Genomic DNA, 24572 nt, shown 5'->3' with positions numbered 1-24572 from the left:
CTGAGGAATGATGGGCAAAATTTTAATCTTTGGTAGCAACACCTTTATATTACCGCCCCTTGTGTGCAGCTAGCTGTGAGGATGCGTTTCCCCTGTAAAGACTGTGGCAAGGACAATACTATTGGAATCTGACTTCCAGACATGGAGCAGACTTCCTTGCCATTCTGTGCCAGGCCCTTCTTCAGCTGTGCCTGTCTCTTGGGGAGCAGGTTTCCCTTTGTAAGCTTGGGCCAGGGGACTGATGACAGAGTCCGCACAGGAGACACTGTTGGGATATGCCCTAGAGATGGTAGGTAGGGCCATAGCTCTGGCTTTTTCTTTTGTGGTACTGAGGATTGAACCCAAGGGCATTCTAATTCTGAACTATACTCCTAGCCCTATTTTTTGTTTGTTTGTTTATTTATTTAGCGGTGCTAGAGCCTTGCTTTATTTTTTTATTTTAATTTTTCTTATGGTGCTGGGATTGACCCAAGGGGCCCTAGCCCTATTTTATTTTTTATTTGGAAACAGGATCTTGCTAAATTGCTGAGATTGGCTTCTAAATTGTGATCCTTCTGTCTTAGCCTCCCAAGTGTATGCCACCACAACTGGCCTGGCTTTATTTTATTTATTTATTTATTTATTTATCTATTTGTGAGTTCTTTTTTTTTTTTTTTTGTGGTACTGCGGTTCCTGAAAATCCTTCTACCTCCGGACTACACTCCCAGACCTACCTTATATTTTTATTTGGAAACAGGGTCTCTTAAGCCAGTGAGGCTGGCTTCAAACCTGCGTGATCCTCCTCCTCTGCCTCCCAAGTGCGGGGATTACAAGCATGTGCCACCACGCCTAGTGTCTTTATTTCTTATTTGGAAACAGGTTCTTTTGAAGTTTCAGAGGGCCTCGATTAGTTCCTTAGGCTGCCTACCAACCTGCAATCCTTGTGTCTCAGTCTCCCAAGTACTGGGATTGCAGGCGTGCATCACGATACCTGGCTTATTTTGATTTTTTAAAATGTTTTCTGTTATAACTTCTCATGGAGAAAAAGTAACACTTCTTTTTTTCTTCCTTTAGAAAACAAAAACACTAATGCATTCGAGAAAGTGGTAAAGTTTGGGGGGAAGGGGGAAAAAGCACCTGCTTTCCTGATCTGCAACTCAACTGGATGCTAAGATGTCCGTGGACATGAATAGCCAGGGGTCTGATAGCAATGAGGAGGACTATGACCCAAATTGTGAGGAAGAGGAGGAGGAAGAGGATGAGGACCCTGGGGATATAGAAGACTATTATGTGGGAGTAGCCAGCGACGTGGAACAGCAGGGAGCTGATGCCTTCGATCCGGAGGAGTACCAGTTCACTTGCTTGACCTATAAGGAGTCCGAGGGTGCCCTCAATGAACACATGACCAGCTTAGCCTCTGTCCTAAAGGTGAGTAGTTTTGTCAGTTCCAAGTGTAATCTCCCAGTTATAAGTAAGGATGAACTGTTGTTAGTTAATGTCTCCTCCAGACTGAATGATCTTGTAGCCTGAAACCAAAGTTAAGTATATGTTGCCATCATTTGGATATTTTTACATTTACTTGTTTTTTTAATATATACATATATAAGCTCCTCAGATTCCCAGATTACTAAGAGCTAGGAAGAAGGGATGAGATAGATTCAAGGAAGACAAATTAGAAGTACATAGTAGCAGAATACATAGCTTTGCACTTATCTCAAAAAGTGAGTCTTATGAATATTTTCAAGGCAGAAAAAATTAGCATCCAAATCACCATCTTCTGTGTAACCCTCTTTGAATTATAAGTGGCGTAAGTGTATCCTGATCCTAGTGAGGCTCTCTCCAACTTAGTGAGGCCCTGTTTCAAAATAAAGAACTTAAAAATTGGACTGGAGTGTAACTCAGAGGTAGAATGCCTCTGTGTTCAATCCCCAGCATTCCCAAAAAAAAAAAAAAAAAAGAGTATCCTGATCCCCTTGGTTTGTCCTAAGTATTATTAGTGCCTTTGGCCTAATTTAACCCATTTCTTTTGTATACTCTTTGACAACTATTTAATTGTGAAGAGATTTAGTAATAGCTCTAAGAGTAAAGTAGGTTTGTTTTTCTAGTTTGTACTTAATTGACTTTGGGGAAATTAATATGACTGTGTGTGTATGTTAGTTACTAGGGATTGAACCCCCAAGCTACACCGCAAGGCCTATATTATTTTTATTTTGAAATGGCCTCACTAGGTAATGAAAATCTCACTATTTGCTGAGGCTGGCCTCAAACCTGCAATCCTCCTGTCTCATCTTCCCAAGTATTGGGAATAGAAACATGTGCCACAACACCCACATACTATAAATACTTAAAGCATGAGCAAAATTGACTATTCCAGCAAGGATCTTATCCTGCCTCCCGTTTTCTTTTTGGTAGTACTGGGGATTAAACCCAGGGACGCTATATCTCTGCACTATACCCCAAGACCTCTTAATCTTCTTGGTACTGGGGATTGAACTGAGGGGCTTTTACCTCTGAGCTATATCTCAGCCCTTTTTATTTATTTAATTTTTATTTACTTATTTATTTTTTGTGGGACTGGAGATGGAACTCAGGGGCATTCTACCTCCGAGCTACACCCCCAGCACTATTTTTATTCTTTATTTTGAAATAGGCTCTCACCGAGTTACAGTGGGCCTCATTAAGAAGCTGAGGCTCTCCATGAACCACGACCCTCCTGTCTCAGCCTCCGGAATGCTGGGACTACACACGTGCGCCACCACACTTGGCTTTCTCTTTTAAAATCGTAGAGTATAGATAACGTAAAATTTACCAGTTTATCTTCTTCTCTCTGGTAAGGTCAACACATGGAGAGCCCCTGGAAAGCCTTCCCTTTATTTCCTCACCGTTGTGTTCCCTTGTTACCCTCCGGTCTAGTTTGTGCTTTCCCTGAGCAAGTCTTGAGAGGCCCTAGGACACAGTGATCAGGGCCTCCTTTGGTCTGTGCCCAAGTAATATAGCCAAGTGTATTTTTTTAGCTTGTGTACTGCAGCTTTTTCTGGTGTATGTTGTTGTACCTTTCACATGTGTTGGTGTGATGTCTCCAGTTAGATTGTTAGGCCCTGGGCATCATTCCTGTCACAGAATTTCATTCTCAGTGGGTATTGAGTAATTCTTTAGACACTGATGAATTTTGTTGGGTGTTGGTGATAGTAGCTGCTGGTATTGGTGTGAACTAGTCCTTGTGATGCATCCTTTTCTGTTGGCATGAAAGGGTGTTCTTTTGGCTTTAAAGATTAAAATGAAAGGAGCAAAAAGAGACTGGAACAGAAATGAGGGACTCAAAAGAGATGGATAAAGTTGGAACAGGAGAGGGTTAAAGAGGAAGAGGGCAAAAAGGAGAACAAGCCATACAGATTTAGTTGGTAGTAGAATAGACAGATGTTGTTTCTCTCCCTAGTCCCCATTGGGGGCATTTGTTTTTCTGGGACTGGCCAGTAAGGGTCGTAGCTTGGGGGACTGATTGGTGTTTCAAATGTTTCAGGAATTTAGTAGAAGAGTCTGAACAGAGCAACTTTTTTCTTTTTTCTTGTTTTTATTCCTTATTTTGAAACAGGGTCTCACTAAGTTGTGGAGGGCCACACTAAGTTGTGGAGGGCCACACTAAGTAGCTGAGGCTGTCCGAAAGCGAACCACGATCCTCGGGTCTCAGCCTCCTGAATGCTGGGATTACAAGCATGCGCCACCATGCCTGGCTTAATTTTTTTTTTTTTTTTTTGAGGTGGTACTGAGGGTGGAATCCAGGGACTTTTCTACTTCCAGGCTATACTCCCAGACGTATTTTACACTTTATTTGGAAACAGGGTCTCACTAAGTTGCTGAGAGCCTCAGCTAAGTAGCTGAGGCCGGCTTTGAACCTGTGTGATCCTCCTGTCTCAGCCTCCCAAGCCCTGGGATTGCAGGTGTGCGCCACCACACCCGGCTCCTTTTTTTGAGGTACTGGGAGTGGAACCCAGGAGCATTGTAACTCTGATCTACATCCCAGCCCTATTTTTTATTCTTTATTTTGAAATAGGGTCTCACTGAGTTGCAAAGGACATCATTAAGTAGTTGAGGCTGTCTGCAAACCGTGATCCTCCTGTCTCAGCCTCCTGAATGCTGGGATTACAAGCATGTGCCACCATGCCCAGCTTTTTTTTTTTAAACAAGTTTTCACTAAGTTGCAGAGGACCTCACTACTTGCTGAGGCTGTCCATGAATCCCTGATTCTCCTTTCTTAGCCTCCCAAGTACTGGGATTACAAGTGTCCACCACTATGCTCTGCTTTGGACAGAGCAATTTAAGACAAAAGTACGGATAGGGACAGTACTGGCTGCCTATTGACCAAGCTACTTGGGGTCTGAGGCAAGGGGAGAGCTTGAGCCCAGAGGTTCTGGGCCAGCCTTGGCAACATAGGGCAGCCCTGACTTTTTTAGTGTGTGGTAATGGGGATTGAGCCCAGAGGCATTCTACCTCTGAGCTATACCTTGAGCCCTGTTTTATTTTTTTGTTTTGAAACAGTATCTTGCTAGGTGACTGCTTGGTAAATTGCTGAGGCCAGCCACGAACCTGCAGTCTTTCTGTCTCAGCCTCCCAAGTACTAGAATTACAAGTGTGCACCACCATGCCCAACTGAGACCCTAACTTTTTTTCTTTTGTGGTACTGGGGATTGAACCCAGAGGGGTGTGTGTGTGTGTGTGTGTGTGTGTGTGTGTGTGTATGTATGTGGTACTGGGGTTCCTGGAAACCCTTCTACCTCTGGGCTACACTCCCAGACCTATTTTATACTTTTTATTTGGAAACAGGGTCTCTTAAGCCAGTGAGACTGGCTTTGAACCTGTGTCATCCTCCTGTCTCCGCCTCCCAAGCGTGGGGATTACAAGCATGCGCCACTACGCCTGGCTATGTTTTTATTTTTGAAGCAGGGTCTCACTGAGTTGCAAAGGGGCTCAGTAAGTAGCTAAGCCTGTCCGCAAACTGCAATTTCTCCTGTTTCAGCCTCCTGAATGCTGGGATTACAAGCGTGTGCCACCATGCCTGGCTTCTGGCTTCTCTCTCTTTTTTTTTTTGGCGGGTCTGGGGATGGAACCCATGGGCATTTGATCTCCAAGCTACACCCCTACCCTATTTTTTATTCTTTATTTTGAAACAAGGTCTCACTAAGTTGTAGAGGGTCTCACCAGTTAGCTGAGGCTGTCTGCGAACCGTGATCCTCTGGTCTCAGTCTCCTGAATGCTGGGTTTATAAGCATGCGCCACCAAGCCCAGATCTTCTGTCTTCTCTTTATTAATTATAAAAATAAAAGCTAGCAGCTGGGCATGGTGGCTCACACGTGTAGTCCCAGTCTTTAGAAAGCTTAGATAGGGCCGGGCGTGGTGGCGCACGCTTGTAATCCCAGCATTCGGGAGGCTGAGACCCAGAGGATCACGGTTCGCGGACAGCCTCAGCTACTTAGTGAGGCCCTCTGCAACTCAGTGAGACCCGGTTTCAAAATAAAGAATAAAAAATAGGGCAGGGGGTGTAGCTTGGAGGTCAAATGCCCCTGGGTTCCATCCGCATGTCCGCAAAAAAAAAAAAAAAAGCAAGCTTAGATAGGAGGAACGCAGGTTTGAGGCCAGCCTCAGAAACTCAGGGAGACCCTGTTTGTAAATAAAAAAAGGGCTAGAGTTATAGCTCAGAGGTGGAAGGCACCTGGGTTCAATTCCCAGAACTAAAAAACAAACAAAACTAGCTTTTTGTGTGTATGATATTGGGGATTGAGTCCAGAGCATTCTACCTCTAAGCCACACGTCCAGCCCCCTTTCCTTTTATTTTTATGGTACTGGGGATTGAACTCAGGGACATTCAACCTCCAAGCCACACTCCCTGCTCTATCCTATTTCATTTTAAAAATTTGAAACAGGGCCTCAATGCCGGGTGTGGTGGCACAGGCTTGTAATCCCAGCATTTGAGAGGCTGAGACAGGATTGAGGTTTGTGGACAACCTCAGCTATTACTTAGTTAGGTCCTTTGCAACTCAGTGAGACCCTGTTTCAAAATAAAGAAAAAATAGGGCTGGGGGTATACCTTGGAGGTAGAATGCTCCTGCATACCATCCCCAGTACTGCCTAAATAAATAAATAATAAAAAAAGGAACAGGGCCTTCCTAAGCTGTTGTGAATGGCTGCAAACCTGCCATCCTCCTATCTCAGCCTTCCAAGTATTGGAATTACAGGCATGCGGCAACATGCCCAGCAGTATTTTTTGTTGTTTGAGGATTAGAGGCAGTGATTTATTTGCTGAGTCTACCCAGTGCTGTTCATTATCTAGTTCCCTTGTTGCACGTGTCTCTGAAAGTTGGACAAATAATGAAAGTCACTGAGATCACACCTGAACCCCACCACTTGTAGTTCTGTGTGTCCAATTCTGTGACATGCTGAGATATTTAATTCTTTTGTATGATTTAGGTGATATTTGGCTCTTGGAAAATGTTAGGTGTGTATATAATTTAAAATTACAGTCTTAATGCCAAGCATGGTGGCAGACACCTATAATTCCAGTACTTGGGAGGCCGACACAGGAGGATTATCGGTATTATAAGTTCGAGGCCAGCCTTAGAAACATAGCAATACCCTGTTTCAGAATAAACAATGGAAGCTGGGTGTGGTGGCCCACGCTTGTAATCCCAGCAGTTGGGAGGCTGAGACCGGAGAATCACAGTTCGCAGACAACCTCAGTTACTTAGTGAGGCTCTTTGTAACTTAGTGAGACCCTGTTTCAAAATAAAGAATAAAAAACAGGGCAGGGGGTGTAGCTCGGATGTCGAATGCCCCTGGGTTTCATCCCCAGACCCACAACAAACAAACAAACAAACAAACAGTGGCTGGTAGTGTTGCTCAGTGGTAGAATACTTCAGGATTCAGTCCTCAGCACTAAAGAAAAAGTTAGAGCCCTATAAACAACTGTGAATGAAGCCGTGGGAATTTGAGGAGTGCCCTATACTTCTTATCACTTACTCTGTGTCACTTGTTTTTTGTGTCCTTGGGGTTGCCCATCAGTGGCCCTAGCATAAACATAAGCTGTATATTGCCTTTTGGGATCTTAAGGCTTCTAAGTTGAAAAATCCCAAGAGCCGGCCCTGGTGTTAGTAGCTAACTCTATTTTATTCTGGGACCAGTCTGTAAGTAAGGTTGTTAGGAATGGTGGAGAAGCCGGTAATCCTAGTGATTTCAGAGGCTGAGACTGGAGGATGGCAAGTATGAGACCAGCTTCATTGATTTACCAAGGCCTTGTCTTAAAATAAAAATAAATTTAGCTGGAGATGTCACTTGGTGGTAAAGCGCCCCTGGGTTCAATCCCCAGTACTGCCAAAAAAAGGGAAGGAAGGTGCCTAGAAAATCAGATCAAGATCTGAGGGTGGAGAATAGAGAAAATGCCTGTTTTGGAGGAAACATCTCAGGCATTAAAATGGTGGCAAAACAGTTTATTGCCCTACTTGAACGAAACAGTCATGGGAGACCGATGATTGTGAAGTGTTGTGTTGTAGGAGTAGGGGACTACCTCTCACAGATGAGTATTTCTATGGATCATGTATCAATTTTTTTTTTGTGTGTGTGGTACTGGGGGTAGAACCCAGGGGCTTTCTACCTCCGGGTTATACTCCCAGATCTGTTTTATACTTTATTTGGAAACAGGGTCTCACTAATTTGCTGAGAGCCTCACCAAGTAGTTGAGGCTGGCTTCGAACCTGTGTGATCCTCCTGTCTCAGCCTCTCAAGCGGGGATTACAGGTGTGTGCCACCACGCCCAGCTGTATAAATCTTTAAAGAAATGTTTGCTTTCATTACATTCTGTAGTGTGTGGGATTTTGGGGTTCTTTTTTCCCAGGGAGGGTACTGGCAATGGAACCCTGGGACATTCTACCTCTGAGCTACACCTCAGCCTTTTTATTTTCATTTTGAAGCAGGCTCTCTCCATTTCAGAGGCTGCCCTAGAACCTATGGTCCTTCTGCCTTAGCCTCCTAAGGATTGGAAATACAGGTGTACACCACCACACCAGGCAATAATAGGCTTATGTGCTTATGTACTTTTTTTTTTTCCTCTTTGGGGTACTAGGGATTGAACCCAGGGACATTCTACCTCCGAGCTACACCCGTAGCCCTATTTTTTTTTTTTTTTTCAGTACTGGGGATGGAACTGAGAAGCATTCTACCTCTGAGCAACACCACCAAGTCTCACTGAGTTGCAAAGGGTCTCACTAAGTAGCTGAGGTTGGCTTCAAACCTGTGCAATCCTCTTGTCTCAGCCTTCTAAATGCTGGGTTTACAAGTGTGCGCCATCATGCCCGACTTTAGCCCTATTTTTTTGGGGTGGGGTTGTACTGGGGTTCCTGGAAGCCCTTCTACCTCCGGACTACACTCCTAGACCTATTTTACACTTTTATTTTTGGAAACAGGGTCTCTTAAGCCAGCGCGGCTGGCTTCGAACCTGCATGATCCTCCTGTCTCCACCTCCCAAGCGTGGGGATTAAAAGTGTGCGCCACCACGCCTGGCTTCAGCCTTATTTTTTATTCTTTATTTTGAAACAGGGTCTCACTGAATTGAAAAGGGCCTCACTAAGTAGCTGAGGCTGCCTGTGATTCTCCTGTCTCACCCTCCCAACTACTGGGATTATAGGCAGATGCCGCTATACCTGACTATCCCCTGGTGTGTGTGTGTGTGCTGTGTGTATGTGTGTGTGTGTGTGTACGTGCACACACACTGGGGAATGAACCCAGGTGTATTCCACCTCCTACCAGCTTTGAGAATGTACTTCTTTCTTAGCCTTCCAGGTACTGGCTTTCCCAGCCCTTTTTTATTTATTTTTTTATTTTGTGATGGGATTGAACCCAGGAGCATTCTATCTCTGAGTTGTATTCCCATCCCTTTTGTGTGTGTGTCTTACCATGTTGCTGAAAGTCTCACTCAGTTGCTGAGGTTGAACCTGTCCATCCTCCTATCTCAGCCTTCCAAGTACTAGATTACAGGGATGTGCTACCATGTTTGGCTTTATTTTATCTTATTTGTTTCTTTTGGTACTGGGCATTCTATATCCCCAGCCCTTTTTTGATTTTTTGAAACAAAGTCTTTCTAAGTTGCTAAGAGCCTCACTGTGTTGCTGAGGCTGTCCTTGAAAAGTAAGTTGCTGAGGTTGTCCACAAACCTGTGTTTTTTTCTGTCTTTTTGTGTGTATGTGTGTGATACTGGGGATGGAACCCAGGGGCATTCAACCTCCGAGGTACACCCCCAGCCCTATTTTTTATTCTTTTTTTTGAAACAGGGTCTTGCTGAGTGCAAAGGGCCTCACTGAGTAGCTGAAGCTGTCCTTGAACCACGATCCTCCTGTCTCAGCCTCCCAGATGCTGGGATTACAAGTGTGCACCACCATGTTTGGATTGATTTTCCTGTCTTAACCTCCCAGGTCTTAATTAGAGATAATGAGCCACTATGCCTAGTTTAATAGTAAGTATTTTTATTGCAATGTGTGCAGTAGTTAGCCAAGGAGAATTTTGTCAGTTTTTCAATGAGTCCTATTAATACTGTTCCATCAAACTCTTGAGGCATTTGCTGGAAGAGGCTTAACCAAGGTATAGCTGAAGCAGAACCCAGGCAGGGTCAAGACTGACTTTCATTGGTGACGATTGGTATTGGGCCCAAATTGTCTCTTTCCTCGTGTGCCTTCTTCAGGAGAAGCAAGTGTTGCTTAAGCCCCACCAGTTCCTCTAGGAAGGAGAAGACATGGGCCGCTTTGGACTAGATTAGTTTTGGAGGCATAATAAGTTTCCTGAGCTTTTGATAAAGACAGGACTGGGACTTCCGGGAAGATGGCGACGGAGAAAAGCGGGGCTTACGAGCCCCGCTAACAACCAATCTCTATTACCACAAAATTAGCGCCTTTCATAGTCAGAAAACACCATCAGCAGAGAAAGACAGGACTGTAAAGGAAAGGTAGAAGGACCGTGCAGGTTAGAGAAAGCCAGGCAGTGTGGAGGTGAGAACGTTCCCTTCTGGCCTGGAGTGCAAGACCAAGATGTATACGTAAAGGGGATCACAGCACAGAGGAGCAGGAGTGTAGTCCCAAGTGTCTTTGGAGGGGAGGAGTCAGCTTTTAAAACTTAAAAGTTTGAGTGGCATAGCGAACTATACTGCTTACTTCTCAAACCTGGTGTTTTCCAGTTAGAATTGGAGAAATAAGCCAACCATGATGGGTGTTTTTAGTACAGTTCTTGCTTTGTGAATTGCTGAATTTACTGCAGTATAGCTGAGGCCACTCTCTTGTTTGATTGACTCTAGCAAATGTGGGTAGTAAATCTCTCTAAGATTCTGCTTCTAGTCAGGCATTGTGGCACATGTGCCTATAATCTCATTACTTGGGAGGCTGAGACAAAAGGATCATAGGTTCAAGACTAGCAGAGTAGCTTAATGAGACCCATTTTGAAAATAAAAAGGGCTAAGAATGTAGCTCAGAAGTAAAATGCCCCTGGGTTCAATTCCTGTAATGCGCGCACCCACACACATGAACACGGATTCTTCTGTGGATTGTTTTTCCCCTTCGTGGAAGAATCGTCATGAATTTTCAGTGCTCTTGGCTCTCGAGTGGAGAAGTCGCGGGATGTTCAAAAGAACCTGATTTCTATGCCATTGTCATGTGTAACATGGTCAGTTGATGTTCTGTTACTTTATGTTATGTTCGGCCTTTTTCTTAGGTTGTACCAAATACATGTATATCTGGTGAATACTTTAATTTTAATTATTAAATTGCTCTTTAATCTTGGTAGAGCTCAATTTATGACCATTTTATTATTTACATTTTCATCAATTAACCAAATAATTTTTATTTTATTTTATTGTCATCACTACTCATGGAAAAGTATTTTCATGTGAAGCCTAGTAACACTGAGTGTTTCTGAGCTGAGCAGCTGGCTGGTTTCTATTTTTGTCTGCTGACATCAGGTTTCTTTGTATGTCTGTATCTAAGTAGAATCTGAAATAAATTCCTGTGTTTCAGATAATTGGCTGTGGTTGTTGACATATTTCAAGATGTTTTAAGCTGGAATTCTGAGGTGTATTTTACTGTTCAGGGATTGTTTTCTAAAAGGAGATGGTAAGTGTCTAGAGTGACATTGAGAAGTGCCTGAGACCAACTAGTGCAGGTTTGCCCCATTTTGCTAGCTTAAAGAGATTGCAGCCTGCTAAACTGCCTGCCGGGTGTGGGGGTGTCACGCTGTAATCCGAGGATTTGGGAGGATGAGACCGGAGGATTGCAAGTTTGCATTCAGACTCAGTTACTTAGTGAAGCCTCTGCAGTTTAGTGAGACTCTGTTTCAAAATCAAGAATAAAAAATAGAGTTGAGAAGTAGCTTGGAGGTAGAAGGCCCTTGCTTTCCATCCCCAGTACTGCCAAAAAAAAAAAAAAAAAGTTGCTGTTATCCATTGGTGTTATTTGGCACCACACACCATGCTCACCACCTTCCAGAACAGAAGCTCTCCATTCTTCAGACGCCAGGCCGCTGTCATGGTCGTCTCCTTGGCATGCTTTCACACTGCCTCAGGCCCATGTGAGACTGTGCAGTCACGGGTGAGTTGTCATTCATGTGCTCATCGTGAAGTTGTTTATACTTAAACTTTTACTGTTAGATGTTGCTGCTGGACTAAAGAATGTCATCATGATTCCAATAATCCGAATTAAGTTTTGTTCCCTGCTCTTATCCCTCAGATCTTGTCCACGTGCATGCATATCACTGTGCTGCAATTCATTCATTCATTCATTCATCCAGTATTTATTGAGTACCAGTTATGAGCCAGGCACTGGAAAAGCAGCTATGAGCCGAAGAGATAAAATCCTGTTTTGTTGGGCATTCATTCTAGAAATTGTATGTGCATATATTTCATGTATTCTGCTTTTTTTGTGTCTTTATGCACACATTCGCCTGTTTATCTTTGTAAATTATTTTAAATAGATATATAGCACACAGCTTGTTCTTGAACCAGCTGTTCCATCGGGCACTTAGGGGAATACCCGTGTGTTACAGGTGTTGGAGACTGATTGTATTGCTGTAAGCATCTTCATGGGTGTGGCCTTTGTGTCTGTTGGGCTCTGTCCATGTTCAGATGTTTGGGTTCCAGTCCCTCTGCTCCCATTTAATATGATGCTCTGGCATGTCCCTCCAAATCTCTAAAGCTGTAGTTTTCTGATCTATAAAATAATAACAATACTTCCTTCACAGCATTAAATGTGGTGTTATATAATATGTATAAAGTGACTGGTACATGAGTATTCAAACATGGTCCTGGGGAAGGTGGGCAAATAGTGGAGCAGTGGGAATGGCCTTTTCACAGTTGCATGGTTTCTTAAAAAAGCATTTTAAAGATGGTGTGTCTTGCTGGGCGTGGTGGCGCACGCTTGTAATCCCAGCATTCGGGAGGCTGAAATTGGAGGATCGCGGTTTGCGGACAGCCTCAGCTACTTAGTGAGGCCCTCCGCAACTTAGTGAGACCCTGTTTCAAAATAAAGAATTAAAATAGGGCAGGGGGTGTGGCTTAGAGGTCAAATGCCCCTGGGTTCCATCCCCAGACCTGCAAAAAGAAAAAAGAAAAAGAAAAAGATGGTGTGTCTTGGGTGGTTAAAGTAGGAATGATATTAAGGAATGTTTTGGGCAACATACAGCTGACTGGTGCTTCAAGTGTGCATGTGATGTTCTTTTACCTTTGCCTAGAACTTCGATGCCTTCTAGGGCCCATGGATAAGAAAGGTAAGAGCATAAAATAAAATTTGAATAAGGGCCAGGGAAAGGATACAGGGGATTGTTCTGTTCCTATCTAATCCTGTTTTGACTTTGTTTTTGCCTTTACTGCTTCAGGAAAAATTTAAGGGATTAGAGTTGTTTGCCCAAAAGAAGGAGAAATTGTGCAAAGAACTTGAGAAGTGTACAGATTGAGAAAGCAAGACATTTCTTATCTTGCTGCTTCTGAAATGCATTTGCCAGTGGCTCTTTTACTTATATGTCAGGAACCATCACAACATGGAGTGAGCCGGGCATGTGGCGCACGCTTGTAACCCCAGCGCTTGGGAGGCTGAGATGGGAGGATCGCGCAGGTTCATAGCCAGCCTCAGCTACTGACGGAGGCTCTCAGCAACTCAGTGAGACCCTGTTTCCAAATAAAGTATAAATAGGTCTGGGAGTGTAGCCCAGAGGTAGAAGGCTCCATCCCCAGTACCACGGGGGTGGGGGGCAGCATGGAGCATAGGTTGTGTTTCTTGTTTCTGTTTTCTGTTTTTTTTTTTAGGGAGAGGTACTGGGGATTGTACCCAGGGTTACTCTATCACTAAGCTATATCCCATTGCTTTTATTTATTTGTTCATTTATTTATTATTGCAGTACTGAGAATTGAACCCAGGGGCATTCTACCTCCAGGTTATACCCCAATGCCTTTTTACTTTTTAAAAAATTTATTTATTTATTTATTTATTTATTTATTTATTTATTTATTTATTTATTTATTTTTGCGGGTCTGGGGATGGAATCCAGGGGCAGTTGACCTCCGAGCTACATCCCTTGCCCTATTTTTTATTCTTTCTTTCTTTATTTATTTTTTGGTGGTACTAGGGGTGGAACCCAGAGGCTTTCTACCTCCGGGCTACACTCCCAGACCTATTTTATATTTTATTTGGAAACAGGGTCTCACTAAGTAGCCGAGGCTGGCTTCGAACCTGTGCGATCCTCCTGTCTCAGCCTCCCAAGTGCAGGGATTACAAGCGTGCGCCACCACGCCCGGCTTTTTATTCTTTATTTTGAAACAGGGTCTCACTAAGTTGCAGAGAGCCTCACTAAGTAGCTGAGGCTGTCCGCAAACCGCGATCCTCTGGTCTCAGCCTCCGGAATGCTGGGATTACAAGCGTGAGCCACCACGCCCCGTTTACTTTATTAAAATTTAATTAATTAATTAAAAAAATTTGCAGTACTGGGAATTGAACCCAGGGGCATGAACCCAGGGACATTCACTATTTTTTTATTCTTATTTTTATTTTTTATTTTTAGTTGAAAGGGAGTCTCACTAAGTTGTGGAGAGTCTCACTAAGTAGCTGAGAATGGCTGTGAACCTGTAATCCTCCTGTCTCACCAAGTGGTGAAGGGCCTTGCCATGTTACTGAGGCTGTTCTCAAGTATTGGGATTACAATCGTGCACCACCAGTCTTGTCTTATTTTTCTTTTGAAACAGGATCTCACTTAAGTTGCTGAGAGTTTCACTACTTGCTGAGGCTGTCCTGGTACCTGCAATCCTCCTCTCTCAGCCTCCTGAGTACTGGGATTACAGGCGTGTGCTACCACACCCAGCATCCCCGTGCTTTTTCCTTTTTATTTGAGACAGGGTCTCACTAACTTGCCAAGGCTGGCCTCAAACTTGGGATTCTCCTGCCTCTGCTTTTGGAGTAGCAGGAATTATAGGCATGTGCCTCTATGACCTGCTGTGTCTTTTCTTTTGACTACCTCAAATCTTTAAATAAACACAAATAGTTTCACAGTGATAACCATTAATTATCGGGTTTTAGTAGAGAAGTACAGGTAGGATAAGTGAGAAATTTATTTGGAGACAAGTTTTCAAAGAACAGAACTGTTCTTACTATATAAAGAAAATGTCTCTGTTTGGAAAGGTTGATCTTGTTGACTAGTAGTTTTTTTCCTAGTCAGCTTTACCCACTCATTTTTTTTATCCCTTATTTTAGGCCCAGAGTCTAGAGGTAGCCTTATCTCCTTTTATAAGAAATATCTCTAGTCCTGTCAATTGTTCTTTCTTGTTGGCACCACCAAACTCCAAGCAGGGAAGAGAAGATTTGCCCTTGATTTACTTTTCCCATGAAGCCGCGCTGATCCCAGAGCTGTAACTCTTTCCTCTGTACCATCGTATGCATGTTCTTGGTATGCTTTTCAAGGATTGAAAATTAGTAGTTTGTGAGTCAGATGTGAACTATTTCATTTTTAATATACCTTTTTATTGGCTCAAAGTAATCACACATTGTAATGTGATTCAAACATAACATACATATATTACCTGGTATATTTGCCACCAGGGATGTCAACTCTTTTAGAGTTCCACAGTTCTCTTCGCCTATCAGCACCTAGTAAAAATGGTTATATTATGTTTAAGTAAGTGTTGCCTGTTATTTAAAGCTGGCTAACCTGGGTGTGGTGGTGCATGCTTGTAATCCCAGCCTTTGGGAGGCTGAGACAGGAGAATTGACAGCCGCAACTACTACTTAGTGAGGCCCTTCGCAACTTAATGAGACCCTATTTCAAAATAAAGAATAAAAAATGGGGCTGGGGGTGCAACTCGGGGGTAGAATGCCCCCCTGGGTTCTATCCCCAGTACCGCAAAAACAAAAACAAAACAAAACATACGAACAAAAAACCAACTGGCTAAGCCCTTGTCAATAAATGCAAAAAATTGAGAATTTAACTGCAAAACTTAATTTCTGTACGTTCTTTTTTGTGAACAAGACATACTGACCTCTGAGGTGGCATAACATAAAATATGTGTGGTTCTAGCTTGTGATACATCAGGGTTGGTTTTTGCAGTTCTGATACAGAAACAGCTCATGAAACAGAATCTGCAGGGTTGAGGCCAAGGCATTTTTTCTTTATTCATATGCAAGTATTTAAAAAATGGTGAAGTAGCATAGTGCAGTGGTGCATACCTATAAACCCAGCTACTTGGGAGACTGAGGCAGGGGGATCACAGTTCACGGCCTGCCTCAGTCAGTCAGCGAGGCTTTCTCCAACAAGGCTGTGGGTGTAGCTCACAGGTAGAGTAGAGTGCCTCTGGGTTCAATTCCCAGTTCCAACACACAAAAAATAAATAAAAGGATATGTCCAAGCCGGGCGTGGTGGCACATACTTGTAATCCCAGCATTTGGGAGGCTGAGACCGGAGGATTGCAGTTCGCATACAGCCTCAGCTACTTAGTGAGACCCTTCACAACTCAGTGAGACCCTGTTTCAAAATAAAGAATAAAAAAATTGGGCAGGGGTTGGGTGTAGCTCAGAGGTCAGATGCCTCTGGGTTCCATCCCAGACTCGGAAAAAAAAAAAAGATATGTCCACTCTTTGGAACTTCCTCATTTCATAACCAGAGTGGGCGTAGGACACAAATTGCCAGTTATACTCACAACTTTGATAGGCATCCTATAATAGTTCTGATATCCTAATGTTAGAATATACCAGATCTTTTCTTGCAAACTTATTAACATGGCTTCTGCTTCAGTATGATTGGCTGTACTCACATGCCTTTTGTTCCCTCTCCCTTTGTTTTTATTTTGGTATTTAGATGTTTGTAGCAATTTTGTTTGCAATAGCCGAAAACTGGAAACAACTTCAGTATCTAGAAACAGATGAATAAAGACACACATATTGATCATTCCTACTTTGAAAATCTGAACATTTTTGAGTGATACGACACTGAACTGGTAAAGTGTCTGCAAATGTTCCCAAATCCATAAATTTCTAAAATCTGAAATACTTCTGATCCTTAGTATTTTTGATAAGGGATATTCATCCTGTACTATTTGAACAGCATACTTCTTCACAGTATAAAAGGAATGGGCTGCTCATATAAACAGTATATAAGCAGTATTAATAAACTTCAGAATAAATATGGCACACGAAGGAACCTGGGGTGGGGTGGGAATACAATAAATACTTTGTCAATCACATAAAGTTCTAGAAAATAGCCAGGTATGCCCGGTGTGGTGGTGCATGCTTGTAATCCCAGCATTCGGGAGGCTGAGACAGGAGGATTGCAGTTCGCGGACAGCCTCAGCTACTTAGGCCCTTTGCAACTCATTGAGACCCTGTTTTAAAATAAAGAATAAAAATAGGGCTGGGGGTGCAGCTTGGAGGTCGAATGCCCCTGGGCTACATCTCCAGTACTGCAAAAAAGATAAAAGAAGAAGAGGAGGAGAAGGAGAAAATAGCCAGGTCTGGTGGCACAAACTTGTAATCCCAATACTTGGGAGGCTGAGACAGGAGGATCTCATGTTCTTATCCATCCTTAGCTACCTAGGCCCTCCACAACTTCATGAAACCCTGTTTCAAAATAAAGAATAACTCTCTCTTCCTTTATTATTCACTCTCTCCCCTCCTTTCTTTCTCTCTCCTTCTTTGTTTCCTTCTTTCATACTGGTTCCTCCAATAAATCTCTTGGCTACAATAATAATAATAATAATGATGATGATGATGATGATGATGATGATGATGATGCCGGGCATGGTGTCACATGTTTAATCCTAGCATTTGGGAGGCTGAGACAGGAGGATCTCAGTTCGCAAACAGCCTCAGCAACTTAGGCCCTTTGCGATTCAGTGAGACTTTGCTTCAAGAGTACTAAATAGGGTTGGGGGTGTAGCTTAGAGGTAGAATGCCCCTGGGTCTCATCCCACGTACCGCAAATAAAATAAAATAAAAAAATAGAGTAAGGGTGTAGCTCATAAGTAGAATGCCCCAGGTTCAATCCTTAGTACACAAAAATAAATTTAAATAAATAAAGTTCTAGAAAATTGCCGGGCATGGTGGTGCATGCTTGTAATCCCCGCGCTTGGGAAGCAGAGACAGGAGGATCGCACTGGTTCGGAGCCAGCCTTGCTGGCTTAAGAGACCCTGTTTCCACATAAAAAGGTAAAAAAATAGGTCTGGGAGTGTAGTCCTTGGGAGTGTATCCCAGAGGTAGAAGGGCTTCCAAGAATCCCAGTACCACCAAACAAAAACAAAGTTCTAGAAAATTAAAACTAATTCAGTGCAGAGGAAAACAAAATCAGTGGTAGCCTGGAGGACTACAGGATGCAAGATATTAAAGGGCATTAAGGAATATGAAAGAACCCCTCTATTTTTAAACATCATGAAACTGGCTGGTATACTGTGGCACAGGCCTATAGCTCTAACATTTGTGAGGCTAAGACAGGAGGATGCAAGTTCAAGGCCAGCTTCATCAATTTAGCAAGATCCTGTTTTGAAATAACTAAAAAAGGAGTGGGGGTGTACCTCAGAGTTAGAAAGCCCCTTGGTTAAATCCCCAGTACCAAAATATAAAAATAATAAATACCATGAAAATGAAAGTAAAGGCACATACTTGTTATAAAATTATATTAACAAAATAGGTTGCAGAGTTGGATGTGGGGACACTGCAAATTGGAGCAGTTTACAAAGTGCTATAGATGGGAGGATTAATAAAGGTCTATATATATAACAAGCAGCCCTGCTCCTAGCTAGTCTTTAAGGGAAAAAAAAAAAAAGCTTATTTTTAAGAAACTAAATAAGCTGGGGAGACATTGTGCCCTTAAAATATGAGATTTATCTAATTTCAGTTACTCTGAGTTCCCTTGAGTTTTGAATAACAACTGCTTTTGATAGGAGGGAAAGTCTCTTAGGTGACAAGTTCTGTCCATGTATACACAGCTGAAGGTTCATTTTATTTTTACCGTGACCCTTTTTAAGAAAATTGAGTGGGGCATAGTGGTGCACACCTGTAATCCCAGGTAATCACAGTACTTGGGAAGCTGAGACAGGAGGATCACAGATACAAGAGTAGCCTCAGCCATTTAGCAAGACTCTTAGCAACCTAACGAGATTCTATTTAAAAAATAACAAGGGCTGGGTGTAGCTCAGAGGTTTGAATGATCCTGAGTTCAACCCCCCCCCAAGCACACATACACAAAAAGAAAAAAAATGGATGTAGTATTCATGTAATATGAAGTTAACCACTTTATCTGGATGTGGTGGCACATGCTGTAATCCTCGTACTTGGGAGGCTGCGACCAGAGGACCTCAGGCTCGAAGGCAGACTCGGCAGTGAAGCAAGATTCTCATCCACCTAGGGAGACTTGTTTCAAAACAAAAAATATAAAAGGGCTGAAGGTATAGCCGGAGGTAGAAACCCCTGGTTTTAATCCCCATTACCACAAGGAAAACGAGACCCAGTATTATCAGAACTTTGTGGGTTGAAAGGGGGGTAGATATAGTATGTCAGATCTGGTTCTTGGGTGTATTCAGTCATGTTAGTAACCTGCAGAAGGACCTGGGCAGATGAGCAAGGTCTCTTGCGTGCGGGAGTGGTGCCGAGGACTGAGGAGACAGCGTTGTACTCGTCCCTATCCGTTTCTTTGAGTGCTTTTTATGAATCCCTTGGTTTTCTTTGTTCATTGGTATTTGGGGGAAGTTGAGAAATGTTTCCCAGTAAACAAATGCTTTCTGCATTTTGTTTTAACTTTCAGATAGATGCTGAGAAAGATGGAAAAAGAATAGTTTTTGTAATCCACGCGCTTGGGAGGCTGAGACAGGAGGATCGCACAGGTTTAAAGCCAGCCTCAGCTACTTAGTGAGGCTCTCAGCAACTTAGTGAGACCCTGTTTCCAAATAAAGTATAAAATAGGGCTGGGAGTATAGCCTGGAGGTAGAAAAGTCCCTGGATTCCACCCCCCCCCAAAAAAAAAGGAATAGTTTGAGCCGGAGTGGTGGCGCACGCTTGTAATCCTTGCACTTGGGAGGCAGAGACAGGAGGATCGCACAGGTTTGAAGCCAGCCTCAGCTACTGAATGAGGCTCTCAGCAACTTAGTGAGACCCTGTTTCCAAATAAAGTATAAAATAGGTCTGGGAATATAGCCTGGAGGTAGAAACCCCCTGGGTTCCACCCCAGTACCATTAAAAAAAAAAAAAAAAAGAATAGTTTGGCCTTTGCCTTAAAAGATCTTAAGCCAGGCGTGGTGGCACAGGCTTGTAATCCCCGCGCTTGGAAGGCTGAGACAGGAGGATTGCACAGGTTCGAAGCCAGCCTCAGCTACTTAGGCTCTTAGCAACTTAGTGAGACCTGTTTCCAAATAAAATATAAAATAGGTCTGGGGGTATAGCATGGAGATAGAAAGCCTCTGGGTTCCACCCCTAGTACCACCAAAAAACAATATAATAATAATAATAATAATCCTAAAAGTGTCTTTGCCTTGAATTTCCTCCTCTCCTCCTTTAGAATGGTGAGGAAGGAGCTGGACGTGGTGGTGCACACTTGTAATCCCAGCACTCAGGAGGCTGAGACAGGAGGATCTGGGTTCGCAGACAGCCTCAGCTGCTTAGTGAGGCCTTTGCAACTCAATGAGACCCTGTTTCAAAATAAAGAATAAAAAATAGGGCTGGGGGTGTTACTTGAAGGTAGAATGGCCCTGGATTCCATTCCCAGTACTGGAAGAAAAAAAAGTGAGCGAGGTGTGGTACAAGTAAACTACCTTCACTTCATATTTTTATGATCCATTCACTCATGTAATATCCTTATTATGTCACTCTGCTAAAAAACGTAAAGTGGCTTCTCCAGAACTCCCTAAACTGCTTCTTTTTGCTCCTCTCCCTAACCCACGTACTTGATTTTTGTCTCCTCAAACTCCCTCTCAGCATCTTCTCTCTTGCCGCAACCTTCAGGTAACCTCCCTCCATCCCTTTTTACCTTCCTCAGAGGAGCTATGTCCGACCTCGTGCTAGATACAGCATCCCCCAGGGCTTGGCAGGCCTTGGGCTGCATATGCTCAGAAGCTGTGGGTGTGTGGTGGCTGGAGACTGGACCACATGGAGGCCGGAGGAGGGTGATATTAATCTTTGGTACCTAGTGCTGACTCAGACATTATCCTGGGTGCTTGAGTATGTCAGAGAAGGAAACAACAACAACAAAAAATCTTTGCCTTCCAGGAGATTCTGTTCGGTTCTTTTCTGTTTATGGAGTTTTACAGAAAGGTTATAAAAAAAAATCAGGTTATGTGTTTTGAGGATAACAGAGTGGGTAGCTGAGAATAGCAGTACAGGGAGTCTAAGCTCTATCTTTTATAAATACTCTGGGAATCTGTGGCTTTGTCTTTAGGATGTGCTAGCTTCTTAGATGTCCTTCCTCTGAATAAGATGGGATCTGGATTGGATTGCCTATTTGGTACTTGGAATTCCTTTTTTTTGCCAAGCTGGAAGAGGCAAAACATTGTTTGAAATCATTTTTGAACAAGATGAACATGTGGTTGGCAGGAATAGAGACTTCAGTTTTAGTCCAACTGTGTGCTTTTTATTTGCTGCCCATTCCCATCTGTATTTCTTTTGAGTGTAGTTGGTAGACATGCCCTTTATCTGTTGAAATGAAGTTACCCTGTCTATGTGGTATTGATGTGGTCTTCTGGAAGCCTGTTAGAACTCTAGGAGGGCCTGTAACCAGCTTTTGTACTGAGTACTTCCTAGAGGGTTTTCAGTTAAGTGTACCCTAAACAATGTGCTGGCTAGAATTTGCTTCACAGTAATCTGGAGAGTTGGGATGGAGGTAGAGCAGTGCGGGCACAAACTCATGTTAGAGCTGGGTGATAGGTACATGGGTTTCAGTATTTTCTTCACTTTTGTAGATGTTTGAGATTTTTCATAATAAAAAATATACCCTCATGGTCAAGGAATGATGACTTTTATATTTTTGCATTATTATATTTTTGGATAAATCTTATTTGGTGATATTTTTTCTTTTCTTTCTTTCTTTTTTTTTTTTTTTTTGTGGCACAGGAAATGGAGCCCAGGGACCTTCTGCCTCTGGGATACACTCCCAGACCTATTTTATATTTTTATTTGGAAACAGGGTCTCACTAAGGTGCTGAGAGCCTCACTGAGTAGCTAAGACTGGTTTCAAACTGGTATGATCCTCCTGTCTCAGCCTCCCAAGTACTGGGATTGCAAGTGTGCATCACCACGCCCAGACTGGTGAGATTTTTGTAAATACTGATTTTAATGATTGGAGACCCTAATTGGGAATGAATTTAGGATAGACTGGTGAGAATTTTTCAAATTTGTGTTTAGTAATCAGATTTGAAAACATATAACATGTGGGTTTCTCGGTTTTACAAGTCAGTCCTCCATCCAGTGGACCTGGAAAGAAAGAGTGAGAGGGGGAAATTATGATCCGGTGCCTAAGGGGAAGCTTTTCCAGCCTGAGACTTAGTAGTGTAAAGTCCCACCCCTTGAGTTAGTCTTCCGGGGTGGGCGTTGGCTCCAGTTAGGACTCCTCCAGGAGACACATCCCTGCACACTGTACTCCACTCTAGACAGGCATTCACCTATTCTTTCTGTCTCTGTTCCTCCGCCTTTTTCTTCCTCTCATCCCTGTAAAACCTCCTGCACCGTTGGTCCGAGTCCATCCATCTTGGTCTCCGTAGGCTAGTGTTCCTATTTCAGCCCTTTCTGCTCCAGGCGTGGAAGCTGGCTCATAGTTCACTCTTTTCTTCATCTGTGCTTTTTAGAAAGTGACCACTAGTGTTTGTTAACATATGTGATTGGACCACAAAGTGCTTAACACAGGCGCATTCATGAAGACGCATTCATGTAGCCTTAAAAATTTCAGGCAGTTGGCAAGTAAGAATTCTAAATAAAAATTGAAACTACCACCTGTATTTTTTCAGGCCGTTGATGCTCACTGCCATCAGCTGCATCCTCCCTGTGGCACTGGTAAGTGTGGGAAGGGCCGGTGACAGTTTTGGCGGGCTGCTGGATATCTTTTTTCTGGGGGAAAAATTTTATTTGCAAGCTGTGTTAACTTGTCCCTGAGGTCTGGGCAGCTTGAACCAGCTATAGGAAATTAAGAAAATGAAGCAACTGATCATGTTCATGGTTTCCTTGGAGAATTGTTGTCAGGGACAGACCCTGTACAGTTTGTGCCTTGGTCCTCATGTAAAATTAGTATGTGCTCTGTATTGTTGTGACATAAACATGTAGTGGCCAAGTGCTCCAGGATGTCAAGTAATACCTGTTAAATTTCCTGAAACTATTAAAGCATTTGTCCCAAAGATTGGTTGGCTTTGTATTCAGATGTGCTTGTGGCTTCGCTTCCTTCAGTAGCAGGATTTATCTTTTTTTCTGGTATTTTAAGTATGTTGTTGTCTGGGAGCGCAAATGTTTGGAACATTAATTAAATGTTTCTTTTTCTTTTCTTTTTTTTTTTTTTTTTGGTGATACTGGGGATGGAACCCAGGGGCCTTCTACCTCCGGGCTACACTCCCAGACCTATTTTATATTTATTTGGAAACAGAATTTCTTAAGCCAGCTAAGGCTGGCTTCGAACCTGCACTCCTATCTCAGCCTGCCAAGGGAGGACATTACAAACATGGGTCACCACACCCGACTAATTAAATTTTTCTTGATAGAGACTTCCCCTGAACTTTTTAGAGGGGGGAGAGGTTTAGTGGAGACCATAAAAGAAATTTGTGGCTGTCACTTAATAATAAACTTTAAGTGGACTTGGGATTTGTGATCTAAAAAATAATTTCACCATAGCCTGCTTTTTGCTTAGGGACTTAGATATCACACACACACACACACACACACACACACACACACACACTGAGTAAAGTTGAAACATAAGTGGGGCAGCAAGTCACAAATGATAAAAGTCTGTGCCCAGCAGCAGTTGCTCTTGGAATGGCCTCTTGTAAGATCTTGAAACCCCACAGCTGTCTCCTTGTAGTAAGTTGGTCAGAGGACACAGAGACTGAGAAGATTGATCAAAGTAGTTCTCATTCCAAGCTGACAGTGTGACTTCATTTCGCTAGTGTCTAAAACCCTTAGGCCATGTAAGAAAGTGTCTCCAAAACAGCTTATGAGATGCTAAGGTTGTGGGTTTGTGTGCTGCTAACCCTGTTGGGAACTTCTTGCTAGTATCAACAGGTAAAGCATTCATAACATATTTCCATTGTGTCTCTGAGAAAAATCTTAGCATCATTACCTGGTATCCTGGATTTTCCTCTGGTCTCTGCTCTCCACACTAGAATTGTGTAGGAAATTTACTAGGTGTGGAGCCCAGGACCCTCATGTGCGAGGTCAGCCTTCCTCCATAGAGCTACATCCCCAGCCCTTTTTTTTGCTGTTTTTGAGACAGGGTCTCTCTGAGTTGTTCAGGATGGCTTAGAACTTCCTGTCCTCTTTAGCCAACCTCTGGAGTAGCTGCAATTAAAGAATTACTAGTTTTTGTTTGTTTTTGTTTTGGCAGTACTGGGGCATTGAACCCAGGGGCGTTCTACCTGCAAGCTCTATCCCAGCCCTTTTTTTTTTGGGGGGGGGGTCATGGTACTGGGGGTGGAACCCAGAGGCTTTCTACCTCCGGGCTGTACTCCCAGACCTTTTTTTTAATATTTTATTTGGAAAAAGGGTCTCACTAGGTTGCTGAGAGCCTCACTAAGTAGCTGAGGCTGGCTTCGAGCCCACACGATCCTCCTGTCTCAGCCTCCCAAGCGCGGGGATCACAAGCGTGCCCACGACGCCCAGCTACTCAGCCCTTTTTACTTTTTGTTTTTAAACAGGATCTCTAGGTTGCTGCCAGTCTCCCCACTCACTGAGGTCCTTGAACCTTCTGTCCTCCTGTCTCAGCCTCCCAAGTACTGGGGTTCCAGGCGTGCCCATGACGCCCAGCTTACCTGCACTCTTTAATGAACACTGCCTCCCTTCCCTGCCTCGGGTAGTCTGTTCTGTGTCTCAGCTCCCAGTGAATGACAGAGGAGTTCTTAACCTGCGGCTTATGC

At 43.2% G+C, this 24572-nt stretch overlaps 1 protein-coding gene across 1 annotated transcript in view; it reads left to right on the top strand.

Annotated features, from left to right (window-relative positions):
* Positions 1 to 1152: 1152 nt before the first annotated feature.
* The window catches only part of ARIH2 (ariadne RBR E3 ubiquitin protein ligase 2), a gene marked incomplete at both ends in the record, with an annotated part of 61927 nt that continues 38507 nt past the window's right edge, over positions 1153 to 24572 (top strand). The window contains 3 exon segments of the mRNA XM_080696824.1: positions 1153 to 1407; positions 22461 to 22493; positions 22495 to 22506. Of these exon segments, the coding sequence (XP_080552950.1) occupies positions 1153 to 1407; positions 22461 to 22493; positions 22495 to 22506 (300 nt within the window).

The sequence above is a fragment of the Muscardinus avellanarius genome (genome assembly GCF_963383645.1).
Source record: "Muscardinus avellanarius genome assembly, chromosome: 5".
Taxonomy (NCBI): Eukaryota; Metazoa; Chordata; class Mammalia; order Rodentia; family Gliridae; genus Muscardinus; species Muscardinus avellanarius.
Note: the sequence above shows the minus strand (reverse complement) of the source record. Positions and strands in the feature narration are given on the sequence as shown.